At 38.4% G+C, this 23,568-nt stretch overlaps 1 protein-coding gene across 1 annotated transcript in view; it reads right to left on the minus strand.

Annotated features, from left to right (window-relative positions):
- Positions 1 to 23,568, minus strand: part of LOC100670508 (myb/SANT-like DNA-binding domain-containing protein 3) — a 164,479-nt gene that overhangs the window by 5,019 nt on the left and 135,892 nt on the right. Inside the window, exons 8-10 of the mRNA XM_023545094.2 lie at positions 19,227 to 19,292; positions 6,206 to 6,329; positions 604 to 762 (exon numbers count right to left, since the gene is read on the minus strand). Of these exons, the coding sequence (XP_023400862.1) occupies positions 604 to 762; positions 6,206 to 6,329; positions 19,227 to 19,292 (349 nt within the window). The remainder of the gene's footprint in view (positions 1 to 603; positions 763 to 6,205; positions 6,330 to 19,226; positions 19,293 to 23,568) is intronic.

Here is a 23,568-nt window from a genome sequence, read left to right on the forward strand (position 1 = left end):
CCCATTTTATGCCAACTGTACTCCATTTAAGTCCTTTTACTTATGAAGAAAGGATTTATTTATGATAGAATTTTAAAGCTTATTACCTATTGCTGTGATCCAAAATAGGAAGTAATATTAAGGCAATGATAGAGTAGGAAAAGTATTTTTATTTAACCACTGATTTCTTATTATATTTATTATGGAAAAAATATATTCTAAGGGCTTAAAACACGTTGTAGTTCTGCAGTGCTTAAAAAAAATTCTACATGGCCCTTCTGTACATGGCTAGACCATTCCAGAAATTCTGCTACTACCATCACTGTCCCTGAATGCAAAGCTTGAAGATGATACACAGTTGTAAGGTTCCTAAATTCATATATGCCATTGACTCTTCCCATTCTCCCTCTGCATGCAGCCCATACATAGCTGTAGCCCTGGAAATAAGTTCTTCCCTGTATTCCAAAGAAGAAAGACAGGGAGAGGTCAGACTCACAATGAAACCTCTTCCTAGGATTTTTTCTTGGTAGACTGATGAACTTTCAAAGCCCCTTTTAATTTTGAGTATGCTTAATAGCTAACAACCTCCAACTTAAAGTTGATGTTTCTTAGGGCATTACCTACCTTGTTATACACATGACAATTGCTACTATAATGGCAATCTGTACAGCTCCAATAATTGCTGCAATAAGAACATGAGTGAGCTTTTGCCTACTTGGCACTACATAGAGAATGCTAAAGTCTGTCTTTTCACAGTGCTGTCCAGTGTAACCAGATTCACATCTGAAAGGGAAAAAAAAGTAATCATATAAGAATTACAAATTCCAATAATTCTAGGCTTTTAAAAGATATAAAAGAATGACAAAATTTAAACAGGAATAGAAAATCAAGCAGTCTTCCACCATCTGAAAAAAATAATTGCCATTTGTGATTTCTTTGGTCTTTTTGATACACTTATTTTTACATAGTACTTTTTTCACCTATGATTCTCACATTAATTTTTAAGTCACTATCTAGTGCTTATTATCATTATTTTTAAAAGGATATATAACATTCCATCCAATGGCTAAAATACAGTTATCTATTTCCCATTCTAAGACATATAAGTTATTACCAGTTTTCCACAATTATAAATTAAGTGTGGTGAACATCTTGGTGAATGTGCACTCTTTTACATTTAGTGTTATTTCTTAAGCTAGATATCTGAATACGGGATGATTGAATAAATAGGTATAAACATTTACAGTTCTCTGAATATAGTGCCAAATATTCAAGATACTTTTCAGTACACGAAATATAATCCTTTAAGATGCAGGCTGAGATTAAAGCAAGTTATTAATGAAAGAAACGGAGCAAAGCCTTCAAGTAGGTACTAATCTTAGAAATTATCTGAATTCCAACCAAAAGTAAATAAATAAAAAGGTGGCAACGTCAACTGATGGCAATAATTTGACAGGGCAAACATTTATAATATTTAACAGAAAATACATATTTTTCAACTGAAGGAAGTGAAATGTATTAATTAGTCAAGCTTCAGTTGAAACTGATTAATAAAACATTTGAAGTACAGGGATAGTGTATGTATTAATGTCCCACATCGCATTATAAAAAGAATTTGAGGTAGTTTATAGGGTCACTATGAGTCAGAATCGACTCAACAGCAATGGGTTTGGTTTGGTTTTTGGTTATAATAATACACACAAAACAATAACAACAAAAAGAAACCTGGGAGAAGAGAAATAAGGGGAAGCCAGAGGTGAGATAAGTCCAAAAACCCAGACTCTGAGGTTCCTGGACACCCGCTAATAGGCCTATTAAGCTCTAAGCTTCCTAACAGTAGCAAGGGAAGTAGTAAGGTAGATACAAAGATCAATGGAATAGAACTGAATCCAGAAATAATTCTATATTTCCATGGTCAAACTGATTTTAAACAATGGTGCCAAGACATACAATAGAGAAAAAATAGTCTCTTCAACAAATAATGCTGGGACAACTCAATCTCCACAAGCAAAAGAATTAAGTTGGACCCCTACCTCATAACATGGACAAAAATTAACTCAAAATGGATCACAGATTTATTGTTTTGTTTGGCAAATTGGCTGCAAAAGATCTCTTTAAAGTGTTGAAAAGCAAGGATGTCACCTTGAGGACTAATGTGTACCTGATCCAAGCCATGGTATTTTCAATCGCATCATATGCATGTGAAAGCTGGGCAATGAATACGGAAGACCGAACAAGAACCGATGCCCTTGAATTGTGGTGTTGCAGAAGAATATTGAATATACCATGGACTGCTAAAAGAACAAACATATCTGTTTTGGAAGAAGTACAATCAGAACGCTCCTTAGAAGCAAGGATGGCAAAATATCATCTCACATACTTTGGACATGTTACCAGGAGGGATCAGTCCCTGGAGAAGGACATCATGCTTGGTAAAGTAGAGGGTCAGAGAAAAAGAGGAAGACCCTCAATGAGATGGAATGACACAGTGGCTGCAACAATGAATTCAAGCAATTGTGAAGACGGTGCAGGACCAGGCAGGGTTTCGTTGTTGTGCGCAGGGTCGCTATGAGTCAGAACCGACTCAACCGCACCTAACAACAACAACAAAGCAACCCAAAGGTTCATCAACTGATGAACAGATAAACAAAATGTGGTATCATCCACACAATGAAATACTATTCAGCCATAAAAAACAATGAAATCCTGATACATTCTACAACATGGATAAACATGGAAAATATTATGCTAAGTGAAAGAAGCCAATACCAAAAGACCACATATTATATGATTCCATTATTAAAATATGTCCAGAATAGGCAAATTTATAGAGTCAGAAAAAAATAAGGCATATTCCAATTGCCTAGAGTTAGGGAGAATGGGGCCATTGAGGAGTACAGGGTACAGGGTTTCTTCTCGGGGTAATAAAATGTTCTAAAATTGATTGTGGTAATGGTTGCATAACTCTGTGAATATACTAAAAAACACTGAATTGTAAAGAAAGTAGTATGCTCACTGACACAAAATACAATCTCCATAAAATAAAATCAAACCAGTTGTTCAGAAGAAGTCGCTGTTCTACTACTGTTATTACATCCAACGGAACTTCTGTTGGTCCTCATTTAAAAAGAGCAGTATCTGATACAGAGAACATCATCCTCAACAACAGAGCTGCAATAAATTCAATAACACAGTCTCATGGGATTTTTTAAATAATGTCCTCCATGGTAGGTTACTGGCCAAAACTCAGAGCTCAGTAAAATAAAAACAGTTCCACAGGGACATCTAACAATATCCCAGACATGCAGCTTCTCTCGTGACGTAGCTTAACACAAAGATGAAAATCAGAATGTCAAGAAGAATATCTAGGCCACATACTGTTCAAGCAATCCCACCCTGGATATTATTTCCTGCAAACTGCCTTTCTGATTATACTATCCAAATACCTCGAGTATTAACCTTCTATGTTATGGATCAAAGGCAGATACAGGGATTCAATCCTCCACCCTCTACTTTCATCCCACACATCCTGCACAGGTAATCTCATTCACTCCCATGGCTTTCTGTGCTGATTCATTCACACAGCCATTCAACACATTTAATGAGCACCTGCTACGTGTCCACACTGTAGTAGGTATTTGGGATATATCAGTGAACAAAACAGACAGATTTCTGGCCTGTTTATTACTCTCTGAACTCTTTACCCCACCTGGAATGCTTCTCACTACTGTCTTCTCTTAACTTTCGAGTAGCATTTCCAACCTGATCCTACCACTCCCTCCACCTCCAACAATATCCTCTACTCCTCTTAAGGTTGAAGTACGTTTTGTGAAGCCCCAAATCACCTCACGTATATCTATGTATGACAGCATTTATCACACTACATTTTAATTATTGTTTATCCATCTCTTCTACCAGAGTGTACACTTTTTGAAAGCATGATCCCTGGATTCCTGCTGTATTCCAATTTGAAACCCTTGCGCCAGACAGAATTTGGCACATAGTAAGTACCACCAAGTACTAAATAATCTTGAAAGAATTAAACAAATTGATGGTGGAATAATGCTTGATTTTAACCTAATAAAAAGTAGATGGCTAAAGGCTGTTCATCCCCTGCCCGTTTACTGCCATCCAAACACACGCACCTAATAGCAGAAGGGCACATGATACGATGACCTGTTTCTTGTAGACACTGTAAACAAACATTCAGGCAAAAGAAAAAGATCAACTACTTTTTAGGAGTTCTAAGACTGCAGAAAAGATATCCTTTAGCATTAAAGAAACTTCTCTAATCTAGAGAAGAGGGAAATGTTGATAATTATCACATGTCATTCAACAAATATTTATTGAGGACATACTGTGTGCTATGCTAGTCACTGGGAAGACAGCTGTCAGCACAACAAACAGCCTTTGACCTAATGGACCTTACAGTCTAAAAATGTCAATTGCTATTTATTAAATATGTATTATGTGCCAGGTTTATGCTAAGCATTTTACATACACACTTAACTTTACCTCATTTAACAACCCTATGATTTAAAAAAAAATACAAAAAATTGTTGCCATCCAGTTGATTCTGACTCATGACAACCAACGTATGTCAGAGTAGAACTGTGCCCCAGAGTGCTTTTAATGGGTGGCTTTTGGGAAGTACATCACCAGACCTTTCTTCGAAGGCACCTCTGAGTGGACTCAAACCTCTAACCTTTAGGTTAGCAGCTGAGTGCATTAGCCATTTATTCCACCCAGGGAATCCAACCCTATGATAAGAACTATTATTACAATTTTAGAGGTGCAAAAAATGAGGTTTAGAAATATTAAGTAACTTGCCCAAGGACACACAGCCAATAACAGGCCAAGCAGGTGTATCTGATTCCAAAACCTATAACCACTATACCAATTCAATCCTCTTAGCATCAATTAGTATAATACTATCCCCTCCTAGCAGTCCCTGGTATTACAACATTATCATTATCACATCCTTCTCTCTCATCCTCACTTACGTATCATGAAAGATGCCCTATCCTGAGAAGACAACATGATCTGAACTTCTACCAAGATATGCATGCCACTGTGGGACAACTATGAGGAATCTACTGTATGATATTGTTTTAAAACTGGCCTGTTCTCTTCTGTACATCTGTATTTTTAAGCGTTCAGGAAAAAAAATAAATAAGGGTCTAGCTCCTTCAAAGACACAGAGCATATTCAATCAGAAAAAGCCAAAGGCTCGACAAGGAATTATTCAATTTTTAACAGTTTATAGCGTTTTGTTATGTTTTTTAAATAAGAGGAGCGAGGAAGAAAATCGGGAGCAGGGAGCTAAAGGAGTGAATCAAAAAACCTGGTTTCCGACACTTTCTTTTTCTGATAGGAAAGAAAGGTTCATATACAAACAGAACAAAAGTAAAGTAATATTTCTCCATGTTTAGACAGTTTAAATAGGAAAGGAAAAAAAAAGGATTCAGGCCAAACTCCAGGAAGCAGAAATGAGCAGAAAGATAACACTCTCCCTTGTATATGAGACATTACCTGGATAACCAGACCAACCCCAGGAGCCGGAGGCTGAGCTCCTCTCTAGCAGCAGCAACAGCAAGAAGAGGCACTGGCAGACAGACAGACACAGCAGCAAATAGCACTGTGCTAAGATGAGAGAGCCTTCGGTTGAGTATTACGAAATTTGAGGTCTAGCTTGTCCCATCTGTATTTTTAACTTGCTGCTGACCTCAAACAAGGCACTTAACCTCTCCGCAACTTGGGTAACTGAAATTGGGACCTTTCCCTTCCTATCTCTCACCTCACACTTAGTTCTAGATCCCCATCACCTTTCTTTTAGAAATCCATTTTGTGATATATTTTATTTCATCAAAATGTTCTCTGTTCTTAAACCATTCTTTAGCCACTCTGAACAACCTCGTAACAGACTGCCTAAAAACCAAGAGTGTTATAATATGGCACGTTGATTTTTCATTTTAAAAATAACATAACTATTATATTAAAAAAATTTTAAACCCATAATCTCAAAGACCTAATGTAACATCTGTTTTTCTGTTTGCATGTTATTTGCCAGACTCCAAATGATGCTGCTTATTTATTTTTTACTTCTCTATGCAAATATACAATTTTTTTTTTTAATAATATTTGGTCCATATTTCATTGTCTTCTATAGGGCAGTGAATGTTAAACAGGAAAATCTCTCACCACTGACGTGGAGGTACTGACTTACCTACAAGAAGCCTTCTGAGTAGAATAGATGAATTCACATTTTCCATGGATGCAGTAACCATTGAGGTTTTCAGGGCAAGGCATGTGGTTTCCAATATAAACATCTTCTCTTTGATCACTAGCATCTTAAAAGAACATAGACCAGGTCACTAAATGGTGAAAAGCAAATAGAAAAACATGGACTTTTTCAAAGGTCCTGAAGCAGCAAATAAATTTATTCCTGATCAACTACCTGTCGGGTAATTTGAAAGGAAATGTATTAGACAAGAGGTTGGATAAGATCCAAGGTCTCTTCCAATTCCCATTATTCTAAAAATACAGCAGGTTTAGATTCAAATTAAAAGCATCCAAAACATTTAAAAATAATTATTTGCAGGATGTGACAACTATGAGCAACTGTTTAAAAATAAGCTGCCAAAGAAAAATAAATTTTGAGAAATAAATAAACCCTGGGTCTAGAAGAAAGATTACCTCTGTGGCAGAAGGTGGCATATATAGCATTAGCTGTTGGGGCAACTTACTTACTCTAATCCTTCATCTGGGGGCTATGAAATTGAGGTCAAAGAACACTGGAACGGCAGAGAACAAGTTATGAGATTCTGAAACTGGAGGTGAAAAGCTGATTTTTGGAATGACAATGACCAAGGATATTGATTCTTTTCCAAATAAAAATAACTTTGTTCTTTTTATATAGGGGTGTGTGTGTGTGTGTGTGTGCACGCGCATGTGCTCGTGTTGGTTTACTTAATCCTTTTCAACTTCTAAAGAGACATATTCGAATGCTAACCAGTTGCCGTCCAGACTGTTCCGACTTATGCAACCCCACGTGTGTCAGAGTAGAATTGTGCTCCACAGGGTTTTCTTTTTTCTGCTTTTTTAATTAATATTTTATTGTGTGTAAGGTGAAAGTTTACACAGCAAATTAGGTTCCCATTTAACAATTTCTACACAAATTATTCAGTGATGTTGGTTACATTTTTCACAATGTGTCATTATTCTCATTCATTCCCATTTTATATAGGTTTTAAATATTCACTGTAAAAAATTCAATAATAGAAAGAACATATAAAAAATAAATTTAAAATCACCTGAAATCCCTGTATCCAAAGAGAGCCACGGTTACCATATTCGTTCAGACTTAGGTATACTGATTTGAACTGAACTGAGTTGAAGTGAAGACAGAAGTGCGGTGAGTAATATCACTGTCAGAAATGGGAAAGAGAGGAACGCCAGATGGAAGGTGGCAGGACCCAGTCTTCAAAATCAATCATATTCATCCAATTCTCTCCTGTGCTCGATCACTTATGCACACGTGCACAGTTATATGCCCACACTTTTAGAATAGATTTTTGCGCTTCTTTTTTATACACCAATAAATTAAGCCTTAGGAAAAAGTCCCTGGGTTCCTGCTGTTTCTAGCTTACAGTGATTCTGTGCAATATTATCTGTGTGACCTTCAGCATACTACCCTCTCTAAACCTGAGATTTCCTATCTATAAAACCAGGATCATAATAGGGCCTATACTTGATGGAGCTTGAGAGTATTATGTGAGATGATGCATGTACAAGACTACCAAAACAACCGGCTATCTATACAGTACTATATCACGGAACAGTAAAGAACCTACCTCTCCAAAATACAAATAAAGGTGCTAATAAAGTTTAAAGAATGCTGATGTAAACAAATTAAAAAAACCCACTGCCATTGAGTTGATTTCTGACTCATAGCGACCCTATAGGACAGAGTAGAACTGCCCCACAGAGTTTCCAAGGAGCGCATGGTGGATTTGAACTGCCAACCTCTTGGTTAGCAGCCGTAGCACTTAACCACTACACCACGAGGGTTTCTGTAAACAAATTAAGAGGGATGAAATAAGAGGCTGTGTGTACAGTCATGTACCATTTAACGTCCATGATATGTTCTATGAAATAGGACATTGGGTGATTTGGACATTTTGCAAACACCATATTATACAAGAAGATCCTTTCAGGCATTCACTTCCAAAATAAAGAGGTTTCGTCCATTTTAAAAATCTGTTGGGGCAAATAACCTCCTGCCTACGATTAGTTTACCTAGGGTTTCAATAAATTCTTATCCTACCTTTGTATTAGCACTCACAGGCTCACCACTCACGCATTATATAGCGTGCATGTGCTTTGAGACACTGGAACTACCGAAAGCGAGCACTAAACTCAATATCATAGTCTGGTCTTGTTTTTTCTTTAAGCATCTTGAACAAGTTTCATGCCTTAGCAGTGATCATCAACATTCTGAGAGGGATCTGCTTATGTGTTTGACCCTCAATCCATGTCATCAGCAATTTCTTCACAATCTGATATAGGTCCCTCTCACATTTTCCGTTGCCTTATAGTTTTCAATAGCCTATCCCTTAACAGGTTACAGAATTCTTTGTTTTTGAGGATCGCCGTGATCGTCAAGTGTGACATGCCTAAATGCGCTGCATTCTGTTTTCCAATTGGGATTTCTGAACTCTATTATAACCTTATGGGACCATGGATGTACATGCAGTCAGACGTTGCCCAAACAGACGTTATGTGGTACATGACTGTATGTGCACGTGTGTGGGAAGGGGAGCAATAAAGGAAAACAGAGGTGCCAATTGTGAAAAATAGAACTAAAAAAAGAGATTTTCATATAAAAGAAAAAAATCTTTAGTGATTATTAAGCTCAATGACTGGGTAACTAAAGCAGAGAGATCATGTCATCCCTTACAAAACCAAAGTCATGTCTTTTTACCTCAAAATTTATGTATTTATATTGTCCTAACTTAATTTATGGAGTCCCTGGGAGACACAAATGATTAAGCACTCAATTTCTAGTGAAAAGGTTGGCAGTTCAAACCCACCCAGAGGCACCTAGGAAGACAGGCCTAGGGATCTGCTTCCAAAAACTCACAGCCTTAAAAACTCTACGGAGCAGTGCTACTCTACACACATGGGGTCACCATGAGTCATAATCGATTCAATGACAATTAACAACAACAGCAAAATTTATGTCTAGAACGAAAACTGAACTAGAAGTTGGGGAATCCAATATGTAGAAAATTTTAATTCTAAGGATATCTTTGCTTCCTTGTGAGCTTGGTCAAGTCATTTTCTCCCCCGAGGCCTGAACAAGATCTGCACTGTCTAACAGAAGTAACCATCAGCACATATGTAATTAAAAATTTTCTAGTAGCCATATTAAAAAAGTAAAAGAAAGGTAAATTATCTGAACAGTTTATTTAGCCCTATATCCACAATACTATCATTTCAAAATGCCATTAATATTTTATAAATTGAGATATTTTACATTTTTTAAATAAGTCATCAAACCCAGTGAATACTTTACACTCACAGCACATCTTTGGGCAGCCACAATTCAAGTGCACCATAGCCACGTGTGGGTAGTGGCTACCACACTGGACAGTGCAGTACAGAAGACTTATTCATTTATCACTTATTGATCACCTTCTATGTGCCAGGCACTCTGCTAGGTGCTGGGGATACAAAAATAATTAAGACATATCCTATCCTCAAAAAGTTTATAATCTTATCCTCTAGCTTCCAAACATAATTCTTCTGTGGCAAAATAAATCAGTCCCTCACTTGGCCTATTACGATCATGAGCACCTATGTCTATTATAACATGTAAAATACCGTATTATAACTATTTGATTTGTTTTCATCAGAGTCTACCATTAGATTGTGAGCTCCTTGAAATCTAGCTGTTGTGTTACTTATATCTATAGAACTCTTAACATTTAGCATGTAGTATGTACAGTGGTTAAGAGCTCAGCTTTAAAGTCAGACCGCCTGGGTTCAAATCCTGCTTACAACAGGTGTAGCTGAGTGACATAAAGGCAGTCACTTAGCTATTCTTGGGCCCCAGTTTCCTCATCTGGGAAACAGAGACACTAATGATATTTACTTCTCAGGGTTGGTTTGAGGACTAAATGAGGTAATAAACATAAAGAACCTAGAACAGTACCCGGTACACAATCTGTGCTTTATAAATATTACCAATTATTATTACGTATTCAATAAATATTTGTTGCATTCTAATTTTTCACTTGTTGATATGTTTTATACTGTAAAAGTGTTCAGTTTTACAACTTAAAATCCTTTACTGGGAGAAAAACTATGAATTGTATTTTTGTTGTTTTCCATTGACAAAATGAATTATCCAAAGATGTTTTCTGCTTTAAATCCCCACTTAGTGAACAGGAATGCATTTATTAGTCCTACCCTGTGTTCACAACAGAGGCTGAAACTTAAATGAATACCTTTTTTATTTATTAATACTTGTGATCAAAGCAGAAGACTTTCTTAAAGCAATTAGCTTTAATTAGGAATAATTTAACAGAGGTCAAATTAACAAAATCAAACATACTTTTTAAGCTATGGTTTCAAACGAAAAAATGTTACTGTACATTCCCAATCAGCCCGTAAGCGACTTGAGAAAAGCAACTGTCTCCCGTAGCACTCGTCATCCTACAACTTCTCAGAACACGATACTATACTTTTCTGGTGTGACACACCAGAAAAGTATACAACGATGGGGCTATAGAGGCTGAGGTTATGAAACAATCTACAATAATAAAGTACTATAATGTGAATAACAATAGGACCATATAGGTCTACAGAGGTTCTGGTTACAAACTAACCTACCATAAGAAAATCTTATCAACAGCAGGAAATTTCAAGAATAACACAGAGTTTCCTGACAAAAAAGTTAATTAAGACCAGAGTTTTGAGCACCAACCAACATTTGCTGAATGAATTAATGAAAGAATGTGATATCAAGCTCTTGACAAAATGAAGCCACATAAAACATGGACATGTCTGGTAAAGCTATGAAGTCTGCGGCTGTCACAGAGTCCAAATTCAGCATTCTGTCCAATTCCAACATTATTCATTCCATTATCCTTAGTACATTTCTGTGCGTAGCCATAAGCTTGTCTAAGCTACAGAAGATACAAGGAAAAAGCATACATGGTCCCTGCCCTCAAGAAGCTTATAATCAATTTAGGAAATCAACACGTGCACACTGAACAACACAAGAGAGAGGGGTCTCACACGGTAGCTTACAATTTAATGACAAAAAAAGGTTTTACAAATACCAGATGCTACAGAAGGAAATTCAAGTTCAGTGGAGAACTAATTGCAGGCTAAGTTACTGAGGAAAGGAGTCATAAATAGGGTGGGACCCAAGTTAGGCCTCAAAGCACAGGTATACAGAATAGGAGGATGGTGGAGGATGAAGAGAAGGCGAAATGCACACAGCACTCTCAAGAACAAGGAGCAGATCAGCCTAGCAAGAGCTTTACGTTCAGACTAGGGGCAGGTATAAGTCAAGGCTGGAAAAGTAGGCTACAATCAGATTGTGGAAAAATTTCAATTCCAAATGTGAAATGTTTTCTTAATCATATGGATAAGAAAAACACTGAAAGCGTTTTAACTTGAGAGCAGCTCAATGAAAACGATGTTTTATTGAGAGTGGCTGCCCAGGGTTGGGAGTTAGAGGGCATGGGGAGTGACTGCTAATGGGTGCAAGATTTCTCTGGGGGATGTTGAAAATGTTCTAAAATTAGATTATGGTAATGGTTGCAAAACTCTGTAAATATACTAAAAAACACTGAACTGTACACTTTAAACAGGTACACTTCATGGTATATAAATTATGTATCAATAAAGCTGTTAAAAAATTAATTGGATACCAGTGTGTGCAGGGGGTGCAAAGACTAGGAAGGCCAGGCACCAATTAGGAGGCTCTTACATAACCCAAGCTTGCAGCAATGAAAAGCTAAGCTAGAGCACAGCGTAGGATAGAAAGAAAAGAACAGATACTAGAGATACAGAAAAAAATAAACATGACTTGAGAGATGCTTTGGAAAGTGAATCATCTCAGAAACTGAGATTTGGAAGGGTCCTTGGATTCCATCCGGTCAAATGAAGGAATAGCTTCAGTTATATCCCTGAGGGCCTTTTTCCACTTGAATACTCCCAGAGATGAAGAATTCATCATAAAAATATAGTTCATTCCCCTGTTTGTCAGATTTTCCTTATGTTGCATGAATTCGCTCTCTAACTTTGTATGGATCTCTTCATGCCTCTGGTCCCCCACTACCTACCAGTCTTATCTTCTTAAGGCCAAACCTTCTTTTTGAACTAGTTTGCAACACCTATCTTTAAGAGTGGTGCCCAGCACTAACCCCAGTGCATTTAAGTATTTAGTAGAAGAGACCTGTCTTCTTTATTGGAGATGCTCTTAAAGTACAGAATTATGTAAAAAATAACACTACATTTGAACTAACAGCAGGGTGATCTGTAGAGAAATTATAGTAAACTGAGTTTAAATTTTGACCTTCAATCATTCAAAATGTATTAAGTGCCTACTTTTTTATGTTCGGGTATGTTCCAGGCACTATGGTAGTTGCTGGAGTTTGAGGTAATCGCAGCCTAAGTAAAAAGTTAGTAGAAAGACTCACTGGGCAACTGATTCTATGAAACTAGTACCTGGGAGAAAAATCAAGGCAGAGGACAAACCTGAAAGTTCACTAAAGTGACAGTTTAGAGTAGATTAATATTCTGAAGGAAATTAAGTACAGGAAAAAAGTGAGGAAGCATAACAAAATTCTAGAATAGCTATGATACAATGGGAAGAGCATCAGGACTTAGGCTCAGGAAAGTCCCTGCTCTGCCATTCTACATGAGCCACAAACCATCATGGTTTGTTTCACCTTTAAAATAAAGATAACATGATTGTTGCAAGGATTAAATAATAACATAAATAAGTGAAATGTTATCAAATATATTTATCCATTCAACAATTACTTATCTAATGCATACAGTAGGGCACTCGATAAATAATTGTTAAATGGATAAATACCCTACAGATGTTACTCAGGAGCCCCGGTGGCACCATGGTTAAGAGCTCAGCTGCTAACCAAGGTTGGCAGTTCGAATCCACCAGCCGCTCCTTGGAAACTATGGGGCAGTCCTACTCTGTCCTATAAGGTTGCTATGAGTAAGAATTGATGGTAATAGGCTAAGTTTTTTGGTTTTTGATGTCACTCATGAACCATATTAAATAGCAAGATAGGCACTCCCACCAATGGCGAGACCTTTGAGCATAGCCAGGCTACTAACAATGAAACAAGAAAACAAAAGTATTAACAATCCTCATAATAACATCTATCATAAATTCGGCAATATATTATTTAATATTCAGAGTAGTCCTAGGCATTAGATACTACCACCTCCACTTTACAGATATAGTCACTGAGCAGAGAAAACAGGCCACACAGCTTTTAAATGGTCAACCAAGCCTGACTGAGAGCTCAAGCTGTTAGCCATTACACTGTTACTTCACCAAACTACAGTGGGAGTATGTGTAGGGAATGGATAAAAATGGAGTGTCTGAGTGAGTACCTGCTCTCTAGGCCAAATAAACCAGACAACTTCAAAAATAAAAGAGAAAAAGTTTTAAAGATAAATTATGGCTTCAGAAACCATGCACAGAGGAAGCCACCACACAGCAAAAGCTAGGCACAGAATGGTCCTCTCTAAACAATGTTCTCAGGCAAGTGGTAACAGGCTCCCTGTACAGCAGCTGCAACTGCTAATCTCTGAACACTGTCTCTGTGTGTGCAATACAAAAAGTATACTTGGTCACTCAGTGCCTCCTTCCACTCACAGAAGCATTCATTAAAAAAAAAAAAAAAGCACTACAGCAGTAGTGTTTTCAAATACAAAGGACAGTATGGTTCTAAGTGATGATGTCATAACAAAACCCAGTACCAGGACTGCTTGTCTGTAAAGGCTTGCTCCAGTGTTATTTGTTCTTCAGTGTGCTACCAAAATAAATCATAAGGAGTAGCTGTAAGCAACTGAGACATGCACCCGAAGGAAAGCCACTGAGGCTGCAACTACATCCAAGTTGCATCTGTAACTCCAGGGCTCATTATTTCTGCAAACTCTTCCAATTAAAAAAAGTCAAATACCCATTATTTCTTCCTCATGCCAAACCTCATTACTAACTTATTCGTCCCCACATCCTTCCCTAACCCCAGTCTCCTCTGATCCCATTATCGAGAATTACCTACCTAGGTATAAACTCCTATCCACCCTCCAACTCCTCCCACCCTCTCATATCCAACCCCCGCTGTTCTCCATACCAGTCCTAACTCTTCCTCTACTCTCCTTTCCACTCTGGCCAGCAAAGTATCTTTTCTAATTTAAAAAACTCATCCACATTCTCAACTACTCCCTTAGAAACTAATTCTTTCATCTCCCTGATGCACCAAGTTACTTCCCAGACCCCTTTTCCTTCCACCTTTCTCTGATGTGCTTACTACTGTCACCTCCAGACCAGCATTCCATTCGCAACTCCCAACTACTTTCCTCTCTTAGAAACCCACGCCACCTACCTGTACAGCCATCCAACCATCCTCATCATGGTGCTGTGCTCTACCACGCTGCACTAAATACACTCTCTGACTTTCTTCAATGATTTTAGCATCTGGCTCACAGTCTTACCTCAAACAAGCACTATGATAAGGCTAATCTGTCAAGACCATTAAAGGGACATCAAAAGAGCTGTATTACAATATATGAACAAAAGTTGCCAACTGATGGACACAATGATCTCTCTGATAATATCCCTGGCCAGCAGAAGTAGTGAAGGCTACTGAGGTTCAAGACTGAAATCGAAGACAGGGTATGGGCTGAGATGACGTGAAAGCTCAGGAATGAATCAAGGGTGTCTTGGTGATAAAAAAGGTGTTACGGAACTCCTCTTTCACACTTTAGGCTTCATCTTCATAACTCTACAAAAACTTCTCAGTCCAAGATTGTCAATGGTTCCCTTGTCTTCAAATTCAGTAACAAAGTTTCTCATCGTCTACTACCTTTCTACACGTTTTAATCTACTAGTCATCCTTTCCCTCGTGAAATATTCTCTTTTGGCTTCTGCGCCACTGTTCTCTCTTGTTTCCCTTCCTCTGGTTCTTCCTTCTGCTTCATCTCAAGTTGAGCTTTCTCTCCTTACTGAATAAGAGTGCTGTTCAGGTGAACTTTTGGCAATTCTAGAAATGTTCCATATCTACTTTATCCCATATGGTAGCCACTAGCCACACGTAGCTACTGAGCACTTGAAATATGGCTAATGTAACTGAGACACCGACTTTTTAAGTAACTGAAATTTAAATAGCCACATGTGGCTAGTGGCGACAGTGCAGCTCTATAATCGCTCTCACCATTCTCAGGGTTTCAGTTACCACCTCCACACCCGAGAAGTGACTTGCAAATTTATGCTGAATAAGTCACCTGGATCAGTTCCAAAAGCACCACAAACACTGAAATAAAATTAATCACCTCCGTGATTAAGTTCTTCCCTATCTTACTCCAAACACCTTTCACTTCCCAACGTCCCCACTTCTATAAATACAACATATCATCCAAGTCATCTGAGCCTAAAATCTTAAGCCGCTTTTAACTCTCTTGGCCCCACATCTAAGCAGATGCCTATTGCTTTTGAGTCTAATTGGTCTCCCTGCCTCCAGTCCAATGATTTCATATGTTTCTACCAGGTATCACTCATTCAAACGGTTAACTCTGTAGCCTCCCTTTTTTTCAAAAATATTAATGTTTCCCCGCTGCCTACAAATAAAATCTAAATTCCCTAGAAAGCATTCAAGATATTACACAATTTGCCCTCAAGCTATCTCTCTAGCCTTGTCTTCCACTTCTACCTCTCAGACCCCTACTCTCCAGCAAAAAAAGGGTTCTTTACCACTGTCTAATACATACTATCATAATGTTTGCCTCTATACCGTTGCTCATGATCTTGCATCCTCCTTAAATATGCTTTTCACCCTTGTTCAAATCCTAACCATCCTTCAAGGTCCAGCTCAAATTTCACCTCTTTCACAAAGTTCCCAGGAGCCCTGGTGGCACAGCAGTTAAGCACTCCGCTGCAAACTGAAAGGTCAGTGGTTCGAACCCACCAGTCACTCTGTGGGAGCAAGATGTGGCATTCTGCTTCTGTAAAGATTTACAGCCTTGGAAACCCTACACGACAGTTCTACTCTGTTCTATACAGTCACTACAAGTCAGAATCGACTAGATGGCAGTGGGTTTGGATTTTTTTGTTTGGTCCATGAAGTTAAACACAGAGTTACCATATGACCCAGCAATTCCATTCCTAGTTATATACCTAAAAGAACTGAAAACAGTTAGTCAAACAGAAACTCGTCCACCAATGTTCACTGCAGCATTATTCATAATAGGCAAAAGATGGAAACAACCCAAATTTACATCAACAGATGAATACATAAACAAATTGTGGTATATACATACAATGGAATATTACTCAGCCATAAGAAGGAATAAAATACTGATACATGCTACAACTGGAGAACTTTGAAAACACGTAAGTGAAAGAAGCTGGACACAAAAGGTCACAGATTGTATCATTCCTTTTGTATGAAATATCCAGAATAGGTAAATCCACAGAGACATAACGCAGATTAGTGGTTACCAGGGGATGAGGGGAGAGGGAACGGGGGTGACCACTTAAATGGGGACGGGGTGGCATTCCCAGGTGATGAAAAAGTTCTGTAACTAGAGTGAGGTGGTGGTTGCACAACTTTGTGAATGCACGAAATGCCTCTAACTGTATACTTTAAAATGGTTAACTGAATGTTTATGAGTCCCTGGTAACACAAACTGGTTAAGCTATCAACTACTAGCCGTTGCCAAAAGGACGGTGGTTCAAACCCACCTAGAGAAGCCTCAGAAGACAGGTCTGGTGATCTGCTTCCAAAAAGTTACAGCCTTAAAAATCCTATGGAGCAGTTCTACTCTGCACACCTGGGGTTGCCATGAGTTGGAATCAACTAACACCAACTAACAAGATTACATGAAATTCACTTCAATTTGAAAAAATTATTTGGTAATATATAGAATAATAGAAACATTCTTCTAAAACTAAAAACAAAAACCGGCCTAGGCACTAAATTATCCATGTGATCATATCAAGGTCAGGCAAGCATTTGAGGCATACACAATTCCTCAAACTGCCTTAAGTAAGAGCTTACTAAAAAATGGCCTTCCTAATCTAGTCAGATACTATGAGTACAGGGAATAAAACTGGGACTAATCTATTATGTTTCCGATGGGAATACAGGCAATTTTCTATTTTAAAGGATATACCACTCTGTATCAACACAGGAAACTAATATTTCAGGGGCTCTGGGGTTGTAACTAATCCAAGTTTGATATGATTCAAGTATGAAAAGTAACAAATTATTAAATAATAAGAGCTAACATTTATCGAGCACTTAGAGGATATCAGACACTGTTCTAATCACTTGATATGTATTTTCATTTAATCTTTATGCAACTCTATGAGACAGATACCATTATTATGTCCATTTTATATCATTTTTTACAAATTAGACATAAAAGGTAGATCACATATCTAAAGAATGTCATTAGCATAACCAATTAAATGGGTAGAAGATGTACTTGTGATAGAGCAGTTATACAGAAATCCTGGTCTAGGAGTTCAAAGATCTGGACGTGCTTTAGTTAATATCATCTTATGGAGACTCAGTGTTTCCATTTGTCCTTATCTCTAAGAGTAGGCATAAGAATACAGAAAATAACAGGTGTGAAAACAAGTGTAAAGGAGCACTGGACTTGAGGTCAAGGGACCTAGAATCCAGTACCTGTTCTGACCTTTAGTAGAAGTGAGACTTTGTACAATATATCATATAGCTTCTTTGAGCCACATATGTTCTTTCAACAAATATGGAGTACCTATTTATGTGACAGACATCCTGCTAAGTTTTAGGGATATGAAAATGAATGACAGATGCAGTTCCCTGTCCTCACAGACTCACAGGCTAAAGGGAGATACAGATAAGTAAAAACGGTAATTACCATATGTTAAATGCTTATGTTGTGTGCTGTCGAGTTGATTCCAACTCATAGCAACCCTATGGGACTAAGCAAACTGCCCCATGGGGTTTCTAAGGCTGTAATCTTTACAGGAGCAGATCTTCAGGTCTTTTCTCCCACAGAGCAGCTAGGGGGTTCAGACCACCAAGTTTTCAGTTAGCAGCTGAGCGATTAACCACTGCACCACCAGGGTTCCTGGTTAAATGCTAGGATAGGGAAATACATAAGAGGGGAACCTAATCAAATATATAAGAGGGGAACCATTCATACACACAACAGTTGTTGGTGGCTGTCAAGTCGGCCCTCGCTTCATGGCGACCCTATGCACAATGTAATGAAACACTGTCCAGTCCTGCGCTATCCCCACCATTGGTTGTGGATTGGACCACTGTGATCCATACGGTTTCACTGGCTGATTTTCAGAATTAGATTGCCAGGCCTTTTTCCTAGTCCATCTTTGTGTGGAAGCTCCGCTGAAACCTGCTCAGCATCATAGCAACATGCAAGCCTCCACTGATGAAGGGTTGTGGCTGCGCATGGAGTACACTGGCCAGGAATCAAACCTTGGTCTCCTGCGTGGAAGGCGAGAATTCTATCATTGAGCTACCAGAGTACTCTGCAAAAGGGAATGACTTTTAAGCTGAGACTGGAAGTATGAGTAAGGGGCAGGCAAAGAAAGGAGGAGCTTCAGGCAGAGGTAAACAAAGTTAAAAACCTGGGCACAAAGGATAAATGTTAAGAGTAAATTCTAGAGAAATAAAGGGGATTAAAATAGCATATAAAGGTAACTTTCTGATAATTTCTTACACCTGCAGGTGAATCTACAGCTATCTCAACAGGCATTTCTATTACAAAATGTGTACACAAGAGTGCTCTGTAAATTGTGAAGGCTTTACATGTTTTAGCTAATATATTACTAATAATCAACTGTATAATGTGTATTTGTACAGAGAGAAAAGCTGGGAAGGTATTATAATGGAAATAAAACTAGTAAGGGCAGTTAGTAACCGTACTTCAACAGTTTGGCCAAAACTTGGAAAATTAGGATTCAGTACCTTTCACATCTGGTCGATATTGTAGTCCATCATCTTTCTTTCCCAACAAACTGGTATCATCTGTGTCTATGAGAGAAAACAGTTTTCAAATTAAGATACATATGTTTCATCCACATCATGGAACTCCCAAGTATTCCAAAGGCACATATTCACCTATTCCGATCACATTTTTCATCATTCCCTTGATCAAGCAAGCCATTTCTGCTTCAGAACTCAAAGTATCCCAGATACAAACACCACATGAGTCATGGTTTTTTACCAAGTCAAAAATTCACATTTGACAACTAATTAAACCTTTTTTTTAAAACAGTGTAAGAGCTAAGCAAAACATCTGTTGACCACCTCAGTTGAATAATCATCAAGATTCACAGAGGATAATTTTTGCAATTAATAGTAAAATGGCTATTTTCAAAATAGTGTGTATAGTTCATACAGGAGATGGTTTACGGTGTAGCTGATGCAGCAGCTTAAATTGATGTGCTTCATTTAAAATTTTCCGGATTTTTGGGAAAAAGCAAGGCACTGATACCGATTTAAGTAAAGTTGAGCTGATATGACAGCCTTAAACAAAAAACCAAACCCATCTCCAAGGAGCAGCTGGCGGGTTTGTACTGCCGACCTTCTGGTTAGCAGCTGAGCTCTTAACCACCACACCATTAGGGCTCCATCATACCTTTAACTGCTTACTATCTAGGATTTCTCTCTACCCTTCCACCCCCACAGCCCTCTCCCTCACTCTTTCTTCTCTTGCCCAGATAACTCATCTTTTCATTTTATATTCAATGAAAGCCTCAGACATAACAGTTCTGTGATTTTTCTCACTACAAATTCTCACTTGGAAAGCTTCTTCTTTTTTTAGTTCTCTTTATTTTTTTTCCAAAGGAAAATACTTCTGGGAGACAAATGGAAGGTACAGTTAGGTGTGAATGGAAATACAGACAGAACTAAGACAAAATGTAAGACCAACTACTCACATGGAGTCTAAGTCTGCATGAATTTAAGAAATTTCACAAGCTTGGCCAACTATTCTGAATTTGAAATTCCAGGGAGTACCATTCACACACACAACAGTTTCTCACTGAAGATATTCTCTCTCCAAACTATCCTTCCTAGGTTCTACATGCTACCCCAAGAAAGAAAAACAAACCACGCTTCTTCAAAATCAAAACCAACTATAATACCTACCTGCAAGGTAAGGGTGGAACCTACCAGCCAATGCTTTCCTCTATCACTCTCACACCTAACTCCCACCTAGAAATTCTTGGCTGGGTTTCTTTGGTACTTAGACTAGAAGTATTGCAATCATTTGTACATGGTCTCACAAAAATTTTGCTAACAATATTAAGTACCAAACTTTGGCTTATAACATTTTTTTCCCTTAGCTTAGATAGGATATCCTGGTGGTGTAGTGGTTAAGTGCTACGGCTGCTAACCAAGAGGTCGGCAGTTCAAATCCGCCAGGCACTCCCTGGAAACTCTACGTGGCAGTTCTACTCTGTCCTATAGGGTCGCTGTGAGTCGGAATCGACTCGACAGCAGTGGTTAGCTCAGATAAAAACATAGCCCCTCAGAAAGTCCACACGAGTGAGGTGTTGGGGGTGGTTAGGTCTAGTAGAGTAGGGAAGACGCACAATCCTAGTCCACGAGTGCTATGAGGAAATGATGCATTAGCCCAGCCCATATGTGTTTTACTGAGGAAGGAAGGTTGAGAGCCTGTGGCTTTAGTGACTGTGAATATTTCTAGTAGAGGTGCAAAACTAAAACCCATTCTTAGTGGTATCATGGTTTCTAAGCTAGGACTAAGGCAAGAAGGCAAAACTGAATTTTAAACTCAAGGTAATGGCTTTAGTGACTGCGAATATTTCTAGTAGAGGTGCAAAACTAAAACCCATTCTTAGTGGTATCATGGTTCCTAAGTTAGGACTAAGACAAGAAGGCAAAACTGAATTTTAAACTCAAGGTAATAATTTTTCCTTACATTCTATAACTTCACACCAAAATCTTTAATAGTACAAGGTATATCTGGACAAAAACTACAAAGAGATAAAGTAAAAACAAAGTAAACTACTGCTGTTGTTGTTGGGTGCCGTCGAGTTGGTTCCGAGCCATCCCCACACTCATTGTTATGCTTGAGCTCACTGTTGCAGCCACTGTGTCAATCCACCTTGTTCAGGGCCTTCCTGTTTTCCGCTGACCCTGTACTCTGCCAAGCATGATGTCCTTCTCCACGGACTGATCCCTCCTGGCAACATGTCCAAAGTATGTAAGATGCAGTCTCACCGTCCTTGCTTCTAAGGGGCATTCTGGTTGTACTTCTTCTAAGACAGATTGTTCCTTCTTTTGGCAGTCCATGGTATATTCAATATTCTTTGCCAACACCACAATTCAAAGGCATCAACTCTTCTTCAGTCTTCCTTACTCATTGTCCAGCTTTCACATGCATATGATGCAGTTGAAAATACCATGGCTTGGGTCAGGCACACCTTAGTTTTCAAGGTGACTTCTTTGCTCTTCAACACTTTAAAGAGGTCCTTTGCAGCAGATTTGCCCAATGCAATGCATCTTTTGATTTCTTGAATGTTGCTTCCATGGCTGTTGATTATGAATCCAAGTAAAATGAAATCCTTGACAACTTCAATCTTTTCTCCGTTTATCATGATGTTGCTCATTGGTCCAGTTGTAAGGGTTTTTGTTTTCTTTATGTTGAGGTGCAATCCATACTGAAGACTGTGGTCTTTGATCTTCATTAGTAAGTGCCTCAAGTCCTCTTCACTTTCAGCAAGGAAGATTGTGCCATCTGCATAGCGCAAGTTGTTAATGAGTCTTCCTCCAATCCTGATGCTCCATTCTTCTTCATATAGTCCAACTTCTCGTAGTATTTGCTCAGCATACAGACTGAATAAGAAAAAAAAATCTTTTCTTTTTTTTTTTTCTTATTCAGCTGTGGTAAAAGAATACAATCCTGACGCACACCTTTCCTGATTTTAAACCAATCAGCATTCCCTTGTTCTGTCCAAACAACTGCCTCTTGATCTATGTAAAGGTTCCTCATGAGCACAATTAAGTGTTCTAGAATTCCCATTCTTCGCAATGTTACCCACAGTTTGTTATGATCCACACAGTCGAATGCCTTGGCATAGTCAATAAAACAAAGGTTAACATTCTTCTGGTATTCTCTGCTTTCAGCCAGGATCCATCTGACATCAGCAGTGATATCCCTGGTTCCACATCCTCTTCTGAAACCAGCCTGAATTTCTGGCAGTTCTCTGTCAATATACTGCTGGAGCCATTTTTGAATGATCTTTAGCAAAATTTTGCTTACCTGTGATATTAATGATATTGTTCTATAATTTCTACATTCAGTTGGATCACCTCTCTTGGGAACAGGCATAAATATGGATCTCTTCCAGTCAGATGGCCAGGAAGCTGTCTTCCATATTTCTTGGCATAGATGAGTGAGAACCTCTAGCGCTGCATCTGTTTGTTGAAACATCTCAATTGATATCCCACCAATTCCTGGAGCTTTGTTTTTCACCAATGCCTTCAGAGCAGCTTGGACTTCTTCCTTCAGTACCATCAGTTCCTGATCATATGCCACCTCTTGAAATGGTTGAACATAGACTAATTCTTTTTGGTATAATGACTCTGTGTATTCCTTCCATCTTCTTTTGATGCTTCCTGTGTCGTTTAATATTTTCCCCATAGAATCCTTCACCATTGCAACTCGAGGCTTGAATTTTTCTTCAGTTCTTTCCGCTTGAGAAACACCGAGCGTGTTCTTCCCTTTTGGTTTTCCATCTCCAGCTCTTTGCACATGTCATTATAATACTTTATTTTGTCTTCTCGAGATGCCCTTTGAAATCTTCTGTTCAGTTCTTTTACTTCATCAATTCTTCCTTTTGCTTTAGCTGCTCGATGTTCAAGAGCAAGTTTCAGAGTCTCCTCTGACATCCATCTTGGTCTTTTCTTTCTTTCCTGTCTTTTCAGTGACCTCTTGCTTTCTTCATGGATGATGTCCTTGATGTCATCCCACAACTTGTCTGGTCTTCGGTCACTAGTGTTCAATGCATTAAATCTATTCTTCAGATGGTCTCTAAATTCAGATGGGATATACTCAAGGTCATATTTTGGCACTCATGGACTTGCTCTGATTTTCTTCAGTTTCAGCTTGAATTTGCATATGAGCAATTGATGGTCTGTTCCACAGTCAGCCCCTGGCCTCATTCTGGTTGATGATATTGAGCTTTTCCATCGTCTCTTTCCACAGATGTAGTCAATTTGATTTCTGTGTGCTCCATCTGGTGAGGTTCATGTGTATAGTCACCATTTATGTTGGTGAAAC

The sequence above is a fragment of the Loxodonta africana genome, chromosome 9 (assembly GCF_030014295.1).
Source record: "Loxodonta africana isolate mLoxAfr1 chromosome 9, mLoxAfr1.hap2, whole genome shotgun sequence".
Classification (NCBI taxonomy): Eukaryota; Metazoa; Chordata; class Mammalia; order Proboscidea; family Elephantidae; genus Loxodonta; species Loxodonta africana.